The sequence below is a fragment of the Geotrypetes seraphini genome, chromosome 2 (genome assembly GCF_902459505.1).
Source record: "Geotrypetes seraphini chromosome 2, aGeoSer1.1, whole genome shotgun sequence".
In the NCBI taxonomy this organism is placed as follows: Eukaryota; Metazoa; Chordata; class Amphibia; order Gymnophiona; family Dermophiidae; genus Geotrypetes; species Geotrypetes seraphini.
Window position 1 is genome coordinate 362,545,112 of NC_047085.1, and position 19,135 is coordinate 362,564,246.

The following is a 19,135-nucleotide window of genomic DNA, read 5'->3' on the forward strand; positions in this document are numbered from 1 at the left end:
GAAAAGGAGCATTTACTGACTCCTGTTTTGCAGGCTGTAAGGGATCACGCAGTAATCCTGTACTAACCAATTAGCACACAGTAATGTGGATGCTTACTCTCCATCCTCAGACACTCCCCTCTCACAAAAAATATTCTTTTGCATGCAGTTGGCGCAAGCCGATTTGAAACTTATTGTAAGATGCCTGTGTGTGTCCAGCAATAAGTCATTTTACTACTACTAATATTAATTATTTTTATAGTGTTCCCAGACGTATGCAGCACTCTACAGAATCACAAAGAAGACAGTCCCTGCTCGAAAGAGCTTACAATCTAAACAGACAAGACAGACAAACAGGCTGCAGTAAAGAGTGCACTAGTGCTTACTTTAGCTTAGGAAAAGGGCCCCTAAGTTTTTTGCAACATCAGGGAATTCTTGATTCTTATGACGACAAAAAAGAAACATCTTGTTTCTTATTTGTTGTATTAAAAAAATTGTTTTACCTGACGTAATGGTAAAAGTAACCAGGAGTGTGGCTCTTGAGGAAATACTATTTTGAGAGTCTTCAAAAGTCCAGTTAAATTTAAAGAAGAAACAAAAGTATACAATCTGTCATCCTGGTTTGCTAACTAAATCTTCTTATCTGAAACATAATAGACATTCTGTATATGCAAAGAATCCACATTTGTCAACCAAATCTCTTTTAAAATATTTCTGCAAAATAAATAAGGATTAAGTAAATGAGTCTTAGGAAAACTGAGGAAGTGTTTTTATGTCTTCTCCAGCTTGAAATGTATGGAGAGACTGTCTTTAATTGCTGAAACAGAAGAAGGTTTTAAGAGTAGAAACTTGAGGTTCCAGGCTTTGAACTCAATGAGAAACTTCTTCCACCCTGGAAGCACATAGAAACAGAGAAAATTTAAGACAGATAAAGACCATATGGCTTATCTTGGTTGCCTAACTATGCTATCTACTATCCCTTACTCTCCCTTAAGAGGTCCAACATACTTGTCCCAAGCTTTCTTGAATTTGGTCACTTTTTGTCTCCACCACAAGGCCATTCCAAGCATTTTCCACTCTTTCTGTGAAAAAGTACTTTCTGTAGTACCTCATGAAAGACTTCTGAGGAAATTAGAAAGTCATGGAATAGGAGGTAACATCCTATTATGGATTAAGAACTGTTTGAAAGATAGAAAACAGAGTAGGGATAAATGATCAATATTCTCAATGGAGAAGGGTAATAATAGGGTTTCCTGGGGTCTGTGCTGGGACCACTGCTTGTTAACATATTTATCAGTGATCTAGAGATAGGAATAACTAGTGAGATAATTAAATTTGCGGATGACACAAAGTTGTTATATGCTCATAGTTACTTCCCTCCTTCCCTAGTTTACTCCATCACAAATTCCTTCTGGTGTCAAGGTGAATCAGAGCTTTTTGACCATTTTTTGAGAAGGATCCTTCATGTGGTCTTGGCAAGGACCTGACATTAAATAACCAAAGCAGGGTCTATTTAAAATGTGTGTGAAAAGCAGGTTGGGAGTAGTTGTTTCATGAAGCCAGTCTGATTATTTATGGATCTGCTTTCTAACAGAGAACTAATAGAAGTGACCTACGAAGATGCAAAGCTAGCTTTCAGAATGAAAGGCTACGTTTCTAATGCCAATTATTCTGTGAAGAAATGCATTTTTCTTCTCTTCATTAATTGTAAGTAGAAACCTCAGTTGGGTAACTTGAAAGTTTTGTGCTCTATAGAATGCACCATGAAGGAGCCTGCCAGAAGCTAGAAGTACATTTTTTTTAAGGTCTTCTAATACTAGACACTGCCAGATTGACATTTTGAGAAGTATTCTGACCTTTATTTCTGCAAATATGTTCAGATGAAGTGGGGAAAAAATCAGTTGCAGCTTGGGATGTCTGTATTTCATGTGTTTATTATCTATCTCATCCCTTTCCTAGAGAAACTGCACCTTTTTTCTTCCAGTATTGTGAGAGGATACCAGCCAGCATATAGAAACATAGAAAGAAACATAGAAAGATGACGGCAGAAAAGGGCTATAGCCCATCAAGTCTGCCCACTCTACTGTCCCACCCCATTAAGTCAGAGTGCTGCTCAACCCACGTAGAGATCCCACGTGGATGTCCCATTTATTCTTAAATGTCCTGTCACTCTAGTTCTGTTCTGTCCTGATTATAGGTCATTTTAATGGTGTGGCTAAACTACATTATCCTCTTAAGACTGTCTGAAAGTCATACAAAAAAAGTTATTAGATCTAAAACTCTTCCTTAATGTCCTAACATACCAGTATAGATTCATGGGTTTTGCAGTCTTACTAGCAGATGGTGACAGAGACTAGAACGTATGAAATTTGCCCTTATAGAGCACCATACAGTCTGTAGCTACTCTGTATTCTTTGACTCTAGCAGGCAGTAAATTGACAAGCCATGGCAAAACATTTAGGCAGACTACTGGAGTTATCATACCCTGGATCCAGGAGAGTGGGAACTCTCTTAAGGAGGTCTTCTTGCAGATTCAAATATGAAGGCACCCTGTTCTTCAATCAGAAGAAAGAGTGAGGGTCAGATGGTCTAGGTGCTCTGTATATCCTTGAGGCCTTTCCTGGACCAAGTCCTGAATTGTGGGTTCATTATTTTGGTGGCCATGGAATGTGGACTTGGTCAGATACAAGTGCCACGATTCTCAAAGTTCCAACAACAAAGTAATAAATACCAGGTTGGGAGTGGTTTTTTGTTTTTTTTTTTTAAATCAGGTGATGCTCAGCACAAATGGCATGCAAATTATATGCATGCTATTTGTGCAGAGTAGTCTGGTAAAAAGGGGGGAGGCATAGCTCTTCTGAGAAGTCCCAGTAATTCCCAGCCTGCCAAAAACCTATTCCCCCCCTGCCTTCTATCAGCTGAGCCGGCAAGGAGGAGAGGGAGCCACTTCTCCCCTGCCGGCTCAGCTGATCATGGGCAGGGGAGAAGAGGTTTGAGACTCTTTTTTTAAAAATGCTGGATATGACACAGCTGTTGTGCGAGTGTATATCTTGTACTTATGTACGGGACACACACTCACACAACACATGTACAAACAGCTACCAGCAGCTCCATACCTGCCAGTAAATTTTGCCCATTTTCTTTTGAGCATTACAAGGAGTTCTCATTTAAATACTAATGAGCTCCTTATAATGGATTTGTATAGGGTACATCGGTAAAAGCCCCCAAGACTCCTTTTGTGCATTAGAAGCTGAGCTGCTATGCAAGTAAGACAGGTGCCTTGAGCAGTTATGATTTTATTTTTAAATCTTTATTATTAAAGTATAAAAAAGAACTATATTCTGTACAACAGTTTATAAATCACAAACAGAGCCTTCCATTTTGATCTGGTTATGATACACCCTTCCCAAAAGTTCAGTTGCCTATGTTTTTACATCATCTGTGAAGGTAATTGGATTGTCTTTCAGACATGGGTGTAGAAGAGAACCTAAACTGTGTAGTGGATGAACAGGAAAATAAGTGTCTATTAAATGTTGGAAATGCTCCTTGATGCCAGCATCGATGGATGAATCTGCTGTAGTAATAGTAAGATACTTGAGCATCTGGGCACATAATAGGACATTGCAGATGGTAGAGTCTGATCAGCAGACAAGACTCTTGTTATCACTTCAAAGGCAGACAAGACACAAATGATGTCATTTAACAGTAGTTCATTTAAATCCAAGAGCAGCTTCTGCAGTATTTTTAATCATTGAATTCAGTTGCCAATTGTGCTTTATGAATGGTGGATTTGGGTTTTATTATTTAAGAAATATGAAAATATTACTTCATATAATTTTACCTCAAAACATCACATTCCTCGTAAATGGAAAATGCTGGATACATAGTTAGCTAATACAAGACTGAGGGCTCCTTTTACAAAGGTGCATTAGGGCTTTAACGCGCGGAATAGCGTGCGCTGAATTGCCGCGCACGCTAGACCTTAACACCAGCATTGGGCTGGCATTAGTTCTAGAAGCATAGCGCGGGTTTAGCGCACGCTAAAATCCTGCGTGCGCTAAAAATGCTAGCGTACCTTAGTAAAAGGAGCCCTGAGTCTTTCTGATTTATATTTATGCATGGCTATTGTATTTTATTAGCCTGCAGCTCAGCTGATCTTAGTTTTCTTGTTGCATGCAATTACATTGTAATGTAAACTTCAAAACTCAATAAATATATTTGTTTAAAAAATGCTTCCACATGTTTTCTTCTTTTCAGCAAGACTGGTGGAGTCCAGCGCCCTGCGGAAAGCCATGGAAACTGTCTATTCAGCTTACCTGCCAAAGAACACACACCCCTTCTTGTACTTAAGGTGAGTAGCCCAGGCACCCAGACCTCTTCAATGGATTCCACACTCTTGCTGATAAGGAAATTGTGAGCTGTCTTGGATAAAGGCGGATTAAAAATATTTTAAATAAATAAATAAAAAGTTATCTCTGCTAAAACAGTCTGAGCAAAGGTTGTATCTTTTCTACCAGCAGATGGAGGTAGAGATTCTGATTTTTTTTCCAGTGATATTCCTAGTTCATACAATAGGCTAGTGCCTTCTGGAATTCTCCAGTATTTATCTACCTCCAGCAGTCGGTGGGCTCTCAAGATTTGATCTGCGGACCTTCACGCCCCATTCCTCAACCTTTGGACTTAGTGATGTGCTAGCCAGCATAACTCGTGGCACTTAGCAACAGACTTTTGGGAATATGAGGGAGTCATATCTTGACCTTCAGGCTTTCACCTTGAGAACTAAGGAACCAGCAGGGATCCTGTGAGCCATGTCTAGCCAGGGGTAAGTTTTGTTTCATCTCTCCCCCATCCTTTCAACTGGTCATCAGGGCTTCTCTTTAAACAATCATAAATAGAAGAAATGGAGCCAGCAGGTTTACAGTTGGTTCAGAATACTGCAATAAAACTTCTGACAGTTTTAAAGAAATTTGATCATGTAACTACTTCGTGAGGAATATTGGTTTCCCATCACCCACTGGATCACAGTCAAGATTCTCACCTTATTTCTTAAAGTTCACTATGATGGAATCCAATGTATCTCTTGTGAAACCTTGATTCCTTACATTCTTTCTAGAACCCTAAGATCTTCTCAAGCCAATTCGCTAGTCATCTCTTCATTTTGACAACTATTTTGATTCCATCTGATCCGAGGCCTTTAATATCGTTGACCCTACTCTGTGGAATGTACTCTCCTTACAGCTCCATTTAGAACAATCTTTCCAAACCTATCTTAAAACCACCTTATTCCAAAATGCTTTTGGTCTTGACTTTCTTTTTAGCTATCAGGAAATCTCGGTCACTGGGTGTGAACCCTGTTCTTCTTTTATCTCCATCTTAAACTTTTCTATATACAAATGCAGCCATCAAACAATTGTCTGGCCGTTAACAATCAAATTAAGAAAGAATTAATAGTAGTAGAATGTGAAAGGAAATATCTTAAATTAAACATAAATGACAAAGACTTGACATACTGGAATGTGAGGAAATTGTGGGGGAAGGGAAAAAGTTACATTGTATAGAAGAAATGGAGAGAGTGGGGGAGGGATGAACATGAGGAGGGGGGAGCGTTAAAGTAATGAATAATGGATACTTGCCTGATGAAAGAAAGAGAGGATTTTTTAGGTTTGGTTAAATGCGTCCCGAAATAAGAATGTCTTTAATTTTGTCTTAAATTTAGCAAGTTGTTGTTCATCACGGAGATGTTGTGGTAGTGAGTTCCATAATGTTGGGGTGGTAATAGCGAAGTTGGTTTTACGAGTATAATAAAAGTCTTTTAGGGACGGTATAAAAAGGAGTTTTTGGTCTGAAGATCTCAATGTGCGAGGGGAACTTTGAGGTATAAGAAGTTTGTCAAGAAAAGTTGGTTGATGTAGGAGTTTGATTTTGAAAGTGAGAAGGATGATTTTGTAAGTAATACGGTAGGAGATAGGAAGCCAATGAGCTTCCTTTAAGAGAGGAGTGACGTGGTCAGATTTACTTTTCTTATAGATAAGTTTTATAGCGGTATTTTGTATTAGTTGGAGGCGTCGTAGTTCTTTTTGAGAGAGGCCATTAAGAAGAGAATTGCAGTAATCTAGGTGAGAAATTACCAGAGAATGGGTCAAGATGGTGATAGAGTCAGTGTTCAGAATGGAAGTTAAAGATCTAATGATGCGGAGTTTAAAAAAGCAGACTTTTACTACAGAGCTGATATGATCATGGAAGGTGAGATTGCTATCGATAATGACGCGAGTAATTTAATTTTAGTTTCCATTTGTAATGGAGTGGATTTGATAGAAATAGTTTCCGAGTAATGATTCTGATTTTTTGATGGGAAGTAGAAGCACGCGGGATTTATTTATGTTGAGTGCAAGTTTGTTTGAGTATAGCCAATCATGTATGTTATCCAGTTTATTATTTATGTCTTTTATATCTGAAATATTAGTAGTGTTGATAGGATGGAGGAGTTGAATATCGTCAGCGTAGGCGAAAATTGTAAATCCGATGGATTGGGCTAGTGTAAGGAGGGGAGAGAGAAATACATTGAATAATAATGGAGATAGAATTGAACCTTGTGGTATTCCGAAAGTTTGTAATTTGGCTGAGGAAATTTCATTTTTTACGCAGACTTTGGAGCTGCGTTCCTGAAAATAAGATATGAACCAAGAGAGTGCAGAGTCAGTAATGCGGCAGTCTTTTAATCTGGAAATGAGGAGAGAATGGTCAATAGTGTCGAAGGCAGCAGAAAGGTCTAGAGAGATTAGAATAACAGATTTTTGGTGCTTATGGTAATATTGAATGGTTGAAGTGAGACCTAGTAAAGATAGTTTCTGTAGAATGTGAGGAGCGAAAACCTGTTTGGCAAGGATGTAATGCGTGGGTTTTTTCAAGAAATTCGGTTAATTGTGAGTGGATGATTTTTTCAGTAATTTTGGAAAGTAAAGGAAGGTTTGCAATGGGGCGATAGTTTTTGGGGAGGGAAGGATCTAAGTTATATTGTTTAAGTTTAGGGAATACTAGTGATGTTTTCCAAGTGGTGGGTACTAAGCTTTCTGAAATTGATTTGGAGATCATTGCCCAGATAAAAGGGCCGAAGAACGAATAGAATTTTTTAAGTAAGAACGGGGGAATGTTCTCTAGGAGGTTATTAGGAGAATTTAGAGATTGTAATATGAGAAAAAGTTGTGCTAGAGAAGGCATTTTAAAGGTAGTACAAGAACTAAAAGAGAGTTGAGTAGATGTATTGGGGGTTAGAGTGGAAGGGGCGGGTATGGGTGGTCCAAGAAGGGATCTGATATCTTTAATTTTTGAATCAAAAAAACAGAGATAGTTCAGCTGCGGAGGGTGAGGTTAAACTTTGAGAGTTTTGTTTTTTTCTGGAATATTTAGAGAGTGAATGAGCGATATTGTGCTAAGTAAACCCTGTTGAAAGACCTTTTCTCCGTTTTTGAGAGTTTCAGATCAAAAGGGATCTTCTGCTGTGATATTTCCTCAGGCTAATTTTTTTTGTTTTATTTTATTGGTTATTCTGTTTAACATCCATCCAACACTGAATAATAGGAACCCAAAAATAGTCCATAGGGAAAAAAATATTAAAAGGCAATAATAGATAAAGTATTAGCCCAATGGAGCTTTAGGAAAATTAAAAAATTTAAAATTATTCTTCCTAGTTTGGTTCTCCAGGTACTTCGACTTACATAATATTTCTGTTTCTGGCATAGGCAGTACCAAAGGTTTGCAGTTCCTCTGACTGTGATTCCAGAATGTTCACCTTGGTGGACTACTGTGTCTGTACCCGCACCTGTTTTTCAACTGTCCTCACAGCAGAATTCACAGGAGGAATTCAAACTTTTGATGGCTTTCTACAGTAACTCCAGCTTCATGGCCAGCTTCATTTCAAGACCCATACTGAAGGAATCTGTTCTATCCATAATTTCAATTTCTTCCCTTGCAGTTCCAGAGGGGTAGAAGCAGTAGTAGAAGAGCCCCCTTCAAAGTCAGAACTCAGAAATACAACTTTCAGCTCTGCCAAAACTGGCTGCTCCTCACTATTGCCAGCATCTTGGTGTAAAGCAGGGATTTTGCATCCTATCTCAGTGTACCCTATACTACTTATTTCTATAGCACTGCTAGGCACCAGAACCACCTCCCCCCTCTTGTTTTATCCTTTCCCTCTTCCCTTCCATTTATTTTTATTTACACAATGTAATCAAAATCTCCCTCTCCCCTCTCCCTCTCGTCTCCAACCTGTCTTAATTTTGTCCTTGTCCTGGCCTCAATCCCCCCTATTTTTATTCCAATTTATTTTTTTAAGCTATTTTAAATATTTTAATTATTATTGTAAACAAACCAGATACAGTACTTGTGGTGGTCAGTATATCAAGCTATAAATAAACTTGTGAATGGTGGGGCCATCTTGGGATAGGGGTTTAATAATGCCTTTTCTCCATTGTGGTCCAGTGGACTTGATGAGGCAGCTCTTTCCTCAATTTCACAAACTTCAAAAGTCTCCAAGAAAGGTTATAAATCCTGGATTTTACCTTTCTTTTCCGCAGGCTCAAATCACATGGAGAGCCAGTAACCTACCAAACTGAAGAGAAATGCAGGGCATACTACCAAAAGTTTGTTTCGGATGCATTTCTGAGGCTATGATTTTGGCAACTTGGCCTACTCCAGAAAGATTTCACTAATGCTTTGATTCACCTTTGTGAGGTGTAAAGGGCTTTGTAAAATTGCTTTTTCAGTCGGAGAGCTAAGACCTCTGCCACCTACTCATAATTTTCACCTTCTTTCTTTTCTCGTTTCTGTCTAAACTGTCCTACATGTATCCCCTCAGGTTTATTTTCTTTATTAAAAAAAATTAACTTTTTATTCTGTTTTTAGATTGTGTTTTAATTATAAATGGGCTAAAAATTTGCAGCGCATGATTAGGATGATAAACCTCTCCTATAGTCCAGAGATTCTCCAGTAGGACAGAGTTTTATCAGGTCACACTAATAAAATCTCTTGGTGGAAAAATGGTGTCGATGTCTAACAGAATGGGAGAATTTCTGCAACAGGATCGCCAGATAACACAATGGGGTTTGCAACTGTATTTATATTAATTTATTTTTGTAGTCCATCTCAGTTCAGTTATCATTTTGATTTCTTATGTCCCCCCAGCTTAGAGATAGCCCCCCAGAATGTGGATGTGAATGTTCACCCTACAAAGCATGAGGTGCATTTCTTGCATGAGGACTGCATCATTGAGCATGTACAGCAGCGTGTTGAGAGTGCGTTGCTGGGTGCCAATACCTCCAGGACGTATTTTACCCAGGTGAGTTGAAATAACACAGATATAGTGAAAATCCAATAGTATCAATAAATCACTCTTTCACGAGGACGGTGCAGGGTAGAGAACAGTGCTTACACACAGACCAGAACTAATATATCAAAGTTGGATAAAGCCTCAGAGAACAAACCCTCCCACCATCTACAGATGGGATTTAAAGTGTTCAGGCTAAACCTCATAGGCATAAAAACCCATCCCTGACATTATAGAACTGGCTCTGTGCAGTGCAAAATAAGAGTTAAAGCTATCAAAATAGATGAAAAAAAAATCAACATCGGCCGGTACACCTACCCAGGTGAGAACATCTGACACAGCAGCATGATAGGAAATGACCAGGTTTATTTGTATAAACTCTTCAAGAAATCACTGAAACAGTCTTAACTTCACAGTTACCTCCCTTCCTCCCAACTACTTCCTACTTCACAGATTCTACCTATCCTAATCCCTACCTCCTCTAGAAATCTCCAGTGATCTTCCATTGTAACCCTCAGTTTATAACTTGTAATCTGCCTTGAACCGCAAGGTATTGGCAGAATAGAAGTCTCTAATGTAATGTAATGTAAATGATTTGGTCTCTGCTCGCTAGTTATACTGGGTCCCCATCATGCAGGAAGCCTTGGCATTTTGGGACCTTGTTTGTATCATACATGTGGGCTCTTTGCTGCTGTTTACACAAAGTAATAACTAATTAAAGAATACATATTTTGTGTTGTACACTAATGTGTTTCCCCTTCCTTCTTTTGTAGACTCTGGCATGTCTGCATTGGGAACATAGTGGGGAAAAGTGAGAAACATAGTGGGAAAGACGTAATAGTATGGGGTGGGGAAGGATGTATTCTGTGTGTATGTGATACTCGCACATGAGTATGTTTATGTCTGGAGGGGAGGTCAATGAATGATGACTGGGAGCAGTGGATAAGAAAGGAGAGGAAGGAGATTGAGTGAATGCAAGGGGACAGAGGAGGAAGAGAAGGGATGTATATGTAAGGGCTGTTTGATGTAAGGGCCCCTTTAAGAGGTCAGTTTAGGAGCATAACTCTCAAAGACAGGAGCATAAATCATGTGAATATCAGGCCCTCAAAAATAGCAATACTACTTTCAAAAATAAACAGACTCACAGCAAGAACAACTATTAAGAAATAAAAATATTTTCAGATCCCCTTCCTTTCTTGATCAATTAGATACTAGTAGCTAATAGAGCATCCTTATGTTATTTGAAGAAAAGCTGACAGTTTTTATTTGATAATGTATTAATTGATATGTAATGTTTGTTATTTTTATGTATGTATGAATTGTTACCCGCTTAGTTGATAAGCGGGATAGAAATTTTAAAAATTAAATAAATAATCTAATACTTGGAAATATACAAGAGAGAGCTGTGCTAAAACAAAGAAATATTGAAAGACTTCTGACTAAATCTATTATTTATTTTTGTGCCTGTGTTTTCTGGTTAGAAGCTAAAATCAGAATCCCTATGGCTGGCTGTCTCCCCAGGGTTTGACATACATGGTGGAGTTTGGGGTGCTCTTCGCCCCCTTTGCTCAAGACTCCTGCTTATGGGCTCAGGGCTCTTAAGCTTGTGGCACAAGTCCCTGTCAGTGGGGGATGCATTTCTTACCTGCTCTCCCTTTTTCTGGAGCTTTACAAAGAAAAACTAGCAAAACAGGGAGCCAGCTGCAGCAGCTTGTTCTGCTGCATAAAGTTGAACAAAAACAAACAAACACAAAAAAATTGAAAGTGGTATTGCTGGTCTTCTTGTTGGCTCTGGAGTGATGACACAGCTAGGCTTGTAGACTAGCTGGACCCACTGAGGGATTTTCTGCTTTCATGTGCTGCTAAGGGATAGTGAGTGAACTAGTATGCCTTGGCACTGTGGCTCTTGTCACGACTGTCAAGTTCCAGCAGCCACTGGCTCTGCTTGCCCTGATCATTGGGTGCAACCTTCAGGGATGGCGGAAAATTGGGGCCCATGCAAGTAGAAGCTATATGAGAGGGGCTTGGTAGGCCCTGCCTGTTTGGAGGATCTCAAAGACTGCTTCTGGACATCTAAACAACAAATAGCTGACTGTCCACTAATATTCAGCGGGGGATAGCCGGCTATCTCACACTGAATATCCTGGTCTCTGGATTGGCCGGTGATTGGCTATGTTGCACTACATAGCTGGTCGTCACCAATATTCAGTGGCTTGCCGACTGAGTTTGATAGCCAAAGACAGCCACCTAAAAGGGTGGTATATCTTTGGTCATTGAGACTTAGCCGGCTAGCTATTGAATATTGGCATAGCCAGCATTGAATTTCTGGTATCACTGACAACCTCCCGCTCTCTTAATATGAGCCTGAATGTGGCTGAATCTCTGTGAGAATGCACTGCAGTATTTTTTTTCTCCCCTCTGTTTCAAGAAGCCTTGCCTTCTCCCTCCTTCTGAGCATGCTCGATAGGGCAGTGTGGGCTTGAAGGATCTTCTAGCCTTGGTCCTGTATAGAGATGGTCTGGGAGGAGGCTTCACCTACATGGTCGGATTCCATGGAGCTCAGCCCTCCCTGGGTGAAGGTAGGGATGCTAAGGTGGTCTAGGTTTTTCAGCAGGAGTAGTGACAGGAGCTGGAAGCCTGCTGCTGCCCAAGAACTGATTCCTGTGGAGTTTAATGCACAAATAAAATTTGAAAAAAGGGCTCAAATGTCATGTATTGCTATTCTGTTGTTTTCTTGTGCACAGTGGTGTGGGTTAACCCATTTTTGAAAACAGCATTTTGTACTTGCTGGAGTTTTTTGCCTGTGAGACAGAATTTGACTGGCTTATAACCCGCTGGGTTGCCATCTGATATTGAAAGCATTTTTTAATGCAGTTGAGGCTTTTTCTCCACTATTAGTAAATGTGCTTCAGTCGGTATTTTCACCACTAAGCTAATAACATTGATATAAAAAGATTGAATGTATTGTGATTTGCCATATACTTGGTCCTTGATTCAACCTTTTGGACTGATAGTACCACAGAGGCAGCATTCTTAATCTCAGGAGGGGGAGGAGTTATGGGTAACACTAGTGGTCAATACAGGGTCCATGAGTCCTGGAAGGAGCTTTGATGCATGGTTCCTGGCCTAGGAATGTTAGTCACTAGATTAGCTTTCCAATTGAACTGGATATAGAAAGGAGTAAAAGTCAAAAAATGTTTTCATGTAAAACTTATGTAACGAGTTTTTTTTACATGCAGTTCTTCATCTATTGTATTTTTCCATGTACACAGATCAAACATATATTACTCGGATCTACACACTATATACCATATTTTTCGCTCCATAAGATCACTTTTTCCCCCCCCCCAAAAGTCGGTGGAAATGTAGGTGTGTCTTATAGAGCAAATATACCCCCCCTGTACCTTTTTTAAAATTCTGGATTTTTGCACTCCTGCCTTGTCCTGCGCCGCTCCCTGAATGGCTATCAACAGTTCTCGTGGGACTTGCGAGAACTGACGGCACCCATTAAGGGAGCAGCACAGGACCAAGCAGGAGCGCAAAAAGCTCATGCCTGCCTTATGCGCCACTCTGCCACAAGAGATGAGGTGATAGCCATCCTGCAAGGGAGGGGCAGGAGCACGGAAAGCTCCTGCCAATACAGCGCTGGACCTCCATAATTACCCGGGGGGGGGCTGCTTACCACTAGACCTGCCCTGTACAGTGTCTCGGCCTACCACTAGACCACCATAGAGGGGACAGGGCAGGGCGGTGGTACAGGGTACATCATTTGGTTCAGAATTTTTTTTTTTTTTTTTGGCTTTTCCTCCTCTACATGTAGGTGAGTCTTATGGTCAGGTGTGTCTTATAGAGTGAAAAATATGGTAATCTTTGTCATTCTCTTGCCTCTCAGACTTTATTGCCTGGAGCCTCAATCTCTTCTAAAGAGCTTGGTAAGCCTGTGTCCAGCTCCTCCTCAGCAGAAGGAAAGAGTGAGAAGGTATATGCACACCAGATGGTTCGCACTGATTTTCGGGAGCAGAAACTAGATGCTTTTTTGCAGCCAGTAAGCAAGCCACAGGCTGATGAGCCTAGCACAGTAGCTCCAGCAGCTAGCACTGCCGAGCCTTTGCTTCCTGCAGCTGCACAACCAGACACAATGATGGAAGAGCTCCAAGACTCAGACATGCTGGAAGCTGCTGCAGATCCTGTGAGGCCAAAGGATACAGCACTGAGGTCAGCGGATCAGAAGGAAAGTGAATGCATGTCGCCGGACATTGTTCCACCAAGGTAAAGTGATCTGGGGCTAGAAAAAACTGTTGTGATTAGCCACACAGAAGTGATCTTGTCTACTTTTTTTTTTTTTTTTTAAGTTTGTCCACTGATTGTGACACTCCTTATGGAAGGATTGAAAGACTCAGAATTACGTATCTCCAAAGAATACTAAGGGATAAATATTCATCTGACAGCGGTCAGTGTTACTCCAAGATATTCAACACAGGCCATGTTAGGGCACCAATATCAAGTGTCTGGGTTTATGCAGCTGTCTGATGAAGATAAGACTGCATTTTATGCAGTCTGATTTATTTGGTTAACTTAGACAGTTAAATGCTGAATATCAGTACTTAAGTGCCGACTGTCACCAAACTGCCCATAGAATTGCTGGTTATCAGTTTGGCAGTTAGTGCTGAAATCCAATGCTGCTGAATGTCAGTGGATAGCAATTTAACTGGCTTGGGGCCTCTCCTGCCTTGTTAAATTGCAGGCTGTGGAAGAGATCCCCCAGCAAAGATAGGCGCCAGACATGTAGGCCTGAGATTTCTCTGGCCTACATTTCTGGTGCCTGTCTTTGCATGAATCGTGCCAACGTAGGCACTTGAGGTACATTTCTCTAACCGGCACTGTTGCGTGATTGACACGCGAACAGTGGCCACCGACATGGGTGCCCGGTTAGAGAATCTGGAAGACTATATAACAAAATTTTATTTTTGTTCCTGGATATTAAGTGTTCTTCATTAATTGCCTATGCCTCAAAAGTATAGAAAATGGCTATCATTCCTATAAAACTGCTTTTATGATCAGGACATTGATATTTAGAAATTTTACCTTTTTTTCAAAATATTACAGATTGATTCCAAGCTGAGTAAACTTAGGGGCCCTTTTACTAAGGCATGGTAGAATTACAACAGCATCAAGATTTGAAGATCCTGGAGTGACAGAAGACGCTGATGCCATCAAACTAGGCCTAATTAAATAATTTGTCAGAGCTCGAACCATAGATAAAGAAGATTCTGGAGTGCAAGGAATTTCCCAAGAAGCTAACTAGGTAGAAGAAAGAGGCTTCAAACAGCTTTGTCACAGTGGGTCGGGGTTTTCCTGGGCAATCTCAAGGCCAAAAACTACGTGGAGTTGGTTGAGAATCTGGTGAAGAATTACAGTAAAATGGGCTGTAGGATGTCTCTCAAAGTCCACATCCTTGATGCTCATCTTGAGACAGTCAGTGAGAACATGGGAACATACTCAGAGGAGCAAGGTGAGCGCTTCTATCAGGATTTACTGAACTTTGAATGCCGCAACCAAGAACAATATAATGAGAACATGATGAGAGACTACATCTGGGGGCTGATTTCTGAAAGTGACTTACAATATAATCCCAAATTTTGAAAAATTACTGTATATACTCTAATATAAACTGAGATTTTTGGGCCCAAAATGGAGTCTTGGTTTATATTTGGGTCAGCATACCCCCCCCCCCGACCTGTTGCAGGCCTCCACCGGACCTGCCGCAAGCCCTGGTGGTCTAGTGGTAGGCCGGGACAGAAGGGATCTCTCTTGCCTCCTGTCCCAGCTGACTCTAACCACTCTCAGCTACCTTCTGCCTCCCCAATTAGTAGGAAGATCACTCCTGCCCCAGTTCACCGCTGGACCACCAGGGATTTTAAAGGTACACTTTTTACTAATTGGGGAGGTGGGAGGGAGGTGAGGATTTTTAGCTAGGACAGAAGGCAGGAGGAATCCCTCCTAATCTGGCCTACTGTTGGATCACCAGGGCTTACGGCAGGGCTTACGGACCACCAGGGCTTATGGGTCTCCCGGTAGAAACCTGCAGTGCATCAGGAGAAGGGGGGGGGGACAGGGTGTAGAGCCTGGCAGGTCAGGAAGGGAGGGGGACAGGTTGCAGAGCTTTATAGGAGAGGGAGGGTTGATGGGTGCAGAGCCTGGCAGGGCACTTAACTATAAACCCCTGGTTTATATTTGAGTCAACCTTTTTTCCTCTGTTTTTTATTCAAGTATAAATAGTACTCATTTCTAAATCTTCTGTAGTCATCTTTGTATAACTTCATGTTAATTGTGATTCATATGTTGTTTTTTATGACTTTATAAGAAAGAAAAGATGAAAATTCAGGGTTTTCACGTTTTAAAATAGGTAAATTGCAAAATTTGACTATTGTCACAAAAGCAAAGTTTTATGGAAATAACATTTTCTATATTTTTTAGTCATGAGCAATTAGGAAATTACACTTATAAGGCTACTGATTAGATTAGATATCAGTCCCTTTCCCTGATGTGGCCTATGTATTAAGAAGCATATGTACTACAATCTCTCTTTTCTTGGACCTCAGAAAAGGTTAAAGGGGATGAAACTTGGTAAACCTCTTTTTCTATGTGGTTACAATCAAAGCGGCTTACTTATTTGACAGGTATTTATTTTGTACCTTGGGTAATGGAAGTGTTAAGTGACTTGTCCGGAGTCACATAGCGGTGTAGCGAGAATCGAACTCATAACCACAGGGTGCTGAGGCATCCGCTCTAACTACTAGGCCACTAGAAAATATATCACAATTTAGAACACTCCACTTTTCTTTAGGGTTTGTATTGTTCCTGTGACTATGGTTCATGCCTTAGAAGAGACTCGTGAGACTGATGGTAACAGTTTGACTATAGAATCTCGGTTGATAGGGTCCTGGTTTTACATGTATGCCTATTTTTATCATTGTATGCCTGTTTTTTCAAGGTAACTTTGTTCTCCATCCCTTCTTTTATAAAATAAAATCAGGAAACGCTTGCGGAAAGTCAGTGATGTGGAAATGACAGAGGACAGTGCTGGAACAGAGGTGACTGCTGCCTGCTCTCCTCGGAGGAGGATTATTAACTTAACCAGCGTGTTGAGCATACGACAAGAAATCGATGACGAGTCACTGAAAAGTAAAGGCTTTTATATTTGATTATGAACTACAGATTAATCAGCTTTGCTAGCCAGAGCCCTCGGGTATCAACTTCTTTGTTCCTTAATTCAGTTCTTTATTTGGTTTTACTCCATATTTTCTCCTCAAACTAATTTCTGTACGCTTATCTTTCAAACTCAGTATAAAGAAACTCTTGTACAATCACACTCTATTCTGGGACTAATGGGTTATTTTCCTATACTTGCCAGAACTTGTAGGAAGCCTCATAATTGCAGAGTCTTGATATGCTCCCTTCTTGCCTCAGGACTGTCCCCTTAAGCAGTTTCTTTCCTACAAGCCAGACTGTTGGACAGTCTTTTCTGCTCGTGTTTATTTTCTTTAAATTTCAGTATTTTGGTTTGTGGTTTTCGCCCTTGTGTTGCAGGGGTTCCCTGCGCAGACAGCTCTTACTGCAGGAGATCACAGACTTTTGGTCCAAATCTGCTTCCAGGGGGTTGGCTGCTTGTCATGCACTCTCTGGACAGCCTGTATTACTGATCGGAGCGCCAGGAACATTCCCTTAAGAGCTGGCTCACCCCAGTTTGTCCACTAGAGAGTTGGGCACAGGCAGCATGACTCTGTGTTCGCAGCATGTCCGAGGGTGGTGGAGATCCCAGCCGTCGATGTCCGGTTTGTGGGGCAGTCTGAAGATCTGAAGTTCAGCTTGCCTGCTTCTTATGGCAGAGAATCTCCCTGTAAGCAGATTCAGCTTTTCTGGCAGTATTTTGCAGGCAGCACATGGCACAGTGTGTATAGCGGGGGTACCCAAAAGGTCGATCATGATCGACCAGTAGCTCGCGAAGTCAACGTGAGTTGATCGTGGAACCCATCCCGGGCTCCGTGATAGACTCGCATTGCCTTCGTGTTCTCCCTGCTTCCCGACTCCGTAAAGACAACAGAAATGCTGGGCCTACCATCCTTCCCCCACCTCCGACATCAATTCTGACGTCGGAGAGGAAGTTCCGGGTCAGTCAGTCGCTGCCTGGCTGGCCCGTAACTTCCTCTATGATGTCAGAATTAACGTCGGGAGGAAGGCTGGTGGGCACAGCTGTTTATGGCATTGGGAAGCAGGGAGAGCTCGGAACTCAGCGACGGTGGCTTGGGGGCCTATTCCCCGATGGCAGTGGCTTGGGGGGGGGCAGGGGGAAAGAAAAACTGACGAGGGGGCAGGCTGAAAGAAAGACAAAGAAAGAAAGGGGACATGGAGAGAGAAAGAAAGAAAGAGGAGGGGCAGGAAGAGAGGAAGAAAAAGTTGGGGGAGGGAATGAGGTTTGGAGGAGAGGAAGCATACAGGAGGCTGAAAGAAGGGAAGAAATATTGGATGCACAGTCAGAAGAAGAAAGTGCAACCAGAGACTCATGAAATCACTAGACAACAAAGATAGGAAAAATGATTTTATTTTCAATTTAGTGATCAAAATGTGTCCGTTTTGAGAATTTATATCTGCTGTTTATATTTTGCACTATGGCCCCCTTTTACTAAACTGCAATAGCGGGTTTTAGCGCAGGGAGCCTATGAGCATCGAGAGCAGCACGGGGCATTTAGCGCAGCTCCCTGCTCTAAAACCCGTTATCGCGGTTTAGTAAAAAGGGAGGGGGTATATTTGTCTATTTTTGTATAGTTGTTATTGAGGTGACATTGCATAAAGTCATCTGCCTTGACCTCTTTGAAAAAACCCCGGAATATAAATGATAATTAGCATTTTCTCTGCGTACAGTGTGCTTTGTATTTTTAAAAATTTTATTCTTGGTAGATCATTTTGACTTGGTCATTTTAAAAGTAGCTCGCAAGCCCAAAAAGTGTGGACACCCCTGGTGTATAGTATGATGGCCTGAATCAGCAATTTTTTTTGGGGGGGGGTCTTAAAAAGGGTAGTTTTGTGGGTTGCCATTTTTTAAGAGTTTCTGTGCTTTTCCTGGGCAATTTTTGAATCAGTGGGGTCTCCCCACATTCAATCTCATGGCATCTGCAACCAACAAGAAAGCAGATAGGTTCTTCAGTCACTGTCTTGAGGTCTGCAGCAAAGGCCTGGTCCCTCTCATTCAGCCTTGGCTGTGGGAAGGTCTCCTGTATTTCTCCTCTGTGGCCCATGATTGGGTATCTACTGAGAATAGCAGCTCACAGGTCCGGTGATCCTCGTTGCACCCAACTGGCTGAGGTATCCATGGTATGCCAATCTGGTTCAGCTCCAGTGGAAACAGGGGCTTTGGCTTCTTTGTCATCCTCATCTCTTCACACAGGGTCCGATTATGCTAAAGGATCTGGACCGCTTTGGTCTTACAGCCTGGCTATTGAGTGCATGGCCTTAGTTGGTAGGGGCTATTCTTCAGCAGTCATAGCCACCCTCTGCGGCAAGCGGAAGTCCACTGTAGCTGCTTACGTGTGAAGGCTTGGAGATATTATCAAGCATGGTGCGGCTTCAGGCACGTGGATCCATCCATTCCGTCGGTTCCTTGTATCCTGGAGTCCTTCAGGACGGCATCACGAAGGGCCTGGTGGTGGCTTCCCTCCATGTCCAGACTGCCGGTCTTCCTTGTCCTGTGGCCCTGGGGATCTCTCTAGGCTCTCATCCAGATGCTGTTCGTTTTCTGCGGGGTACCTGAGGCTTCAGCCACTGCTGTGGCTTCCT

At 41.5% G+C, this 19,135-nt stretch overlaps 1 protein-coding gene across 4 annotated transcripts in view; it reads left to right on the forward strand.

The window, feature by feature from the left end:
* Positions 1–19,135, forward strand: part of MLH1 (mutL homolog 1) — a 79,551-nt gene that overhangs the window by 37,292 nt on the left and 23,124 nt on the right. For 3 of the 4 annotated variants that reach the window (XM_033930530.1, XM_033930529.1, XM_033930531.1), the window contains 5 exons: positions 1,574–1,686; positions 4,237–4,330; positions 9,160–9,313; positions 13,194–13,570; positions 16,338–16,486. In XM_033930530.1, coding sequence (XP_033786421.1) covers positions 1,574–1,686; positions 4,237–4,330; positions 9,160–9,313; positions 13,194–13,570; positions 16,338–16,486 — 887 coding nt within the window. Of the gene's footprint in view, positions 1–1,573; positions 1,687–4,236; positions 4,331–4,626; positions 4,802–9,159; positions 9,314–13,193; positions 13,571–16,337; positions 16,487–19,135 lie in introns of those variants that run through there. The other variant, XM_033930532.1, reaches the window with a different exon arrangement.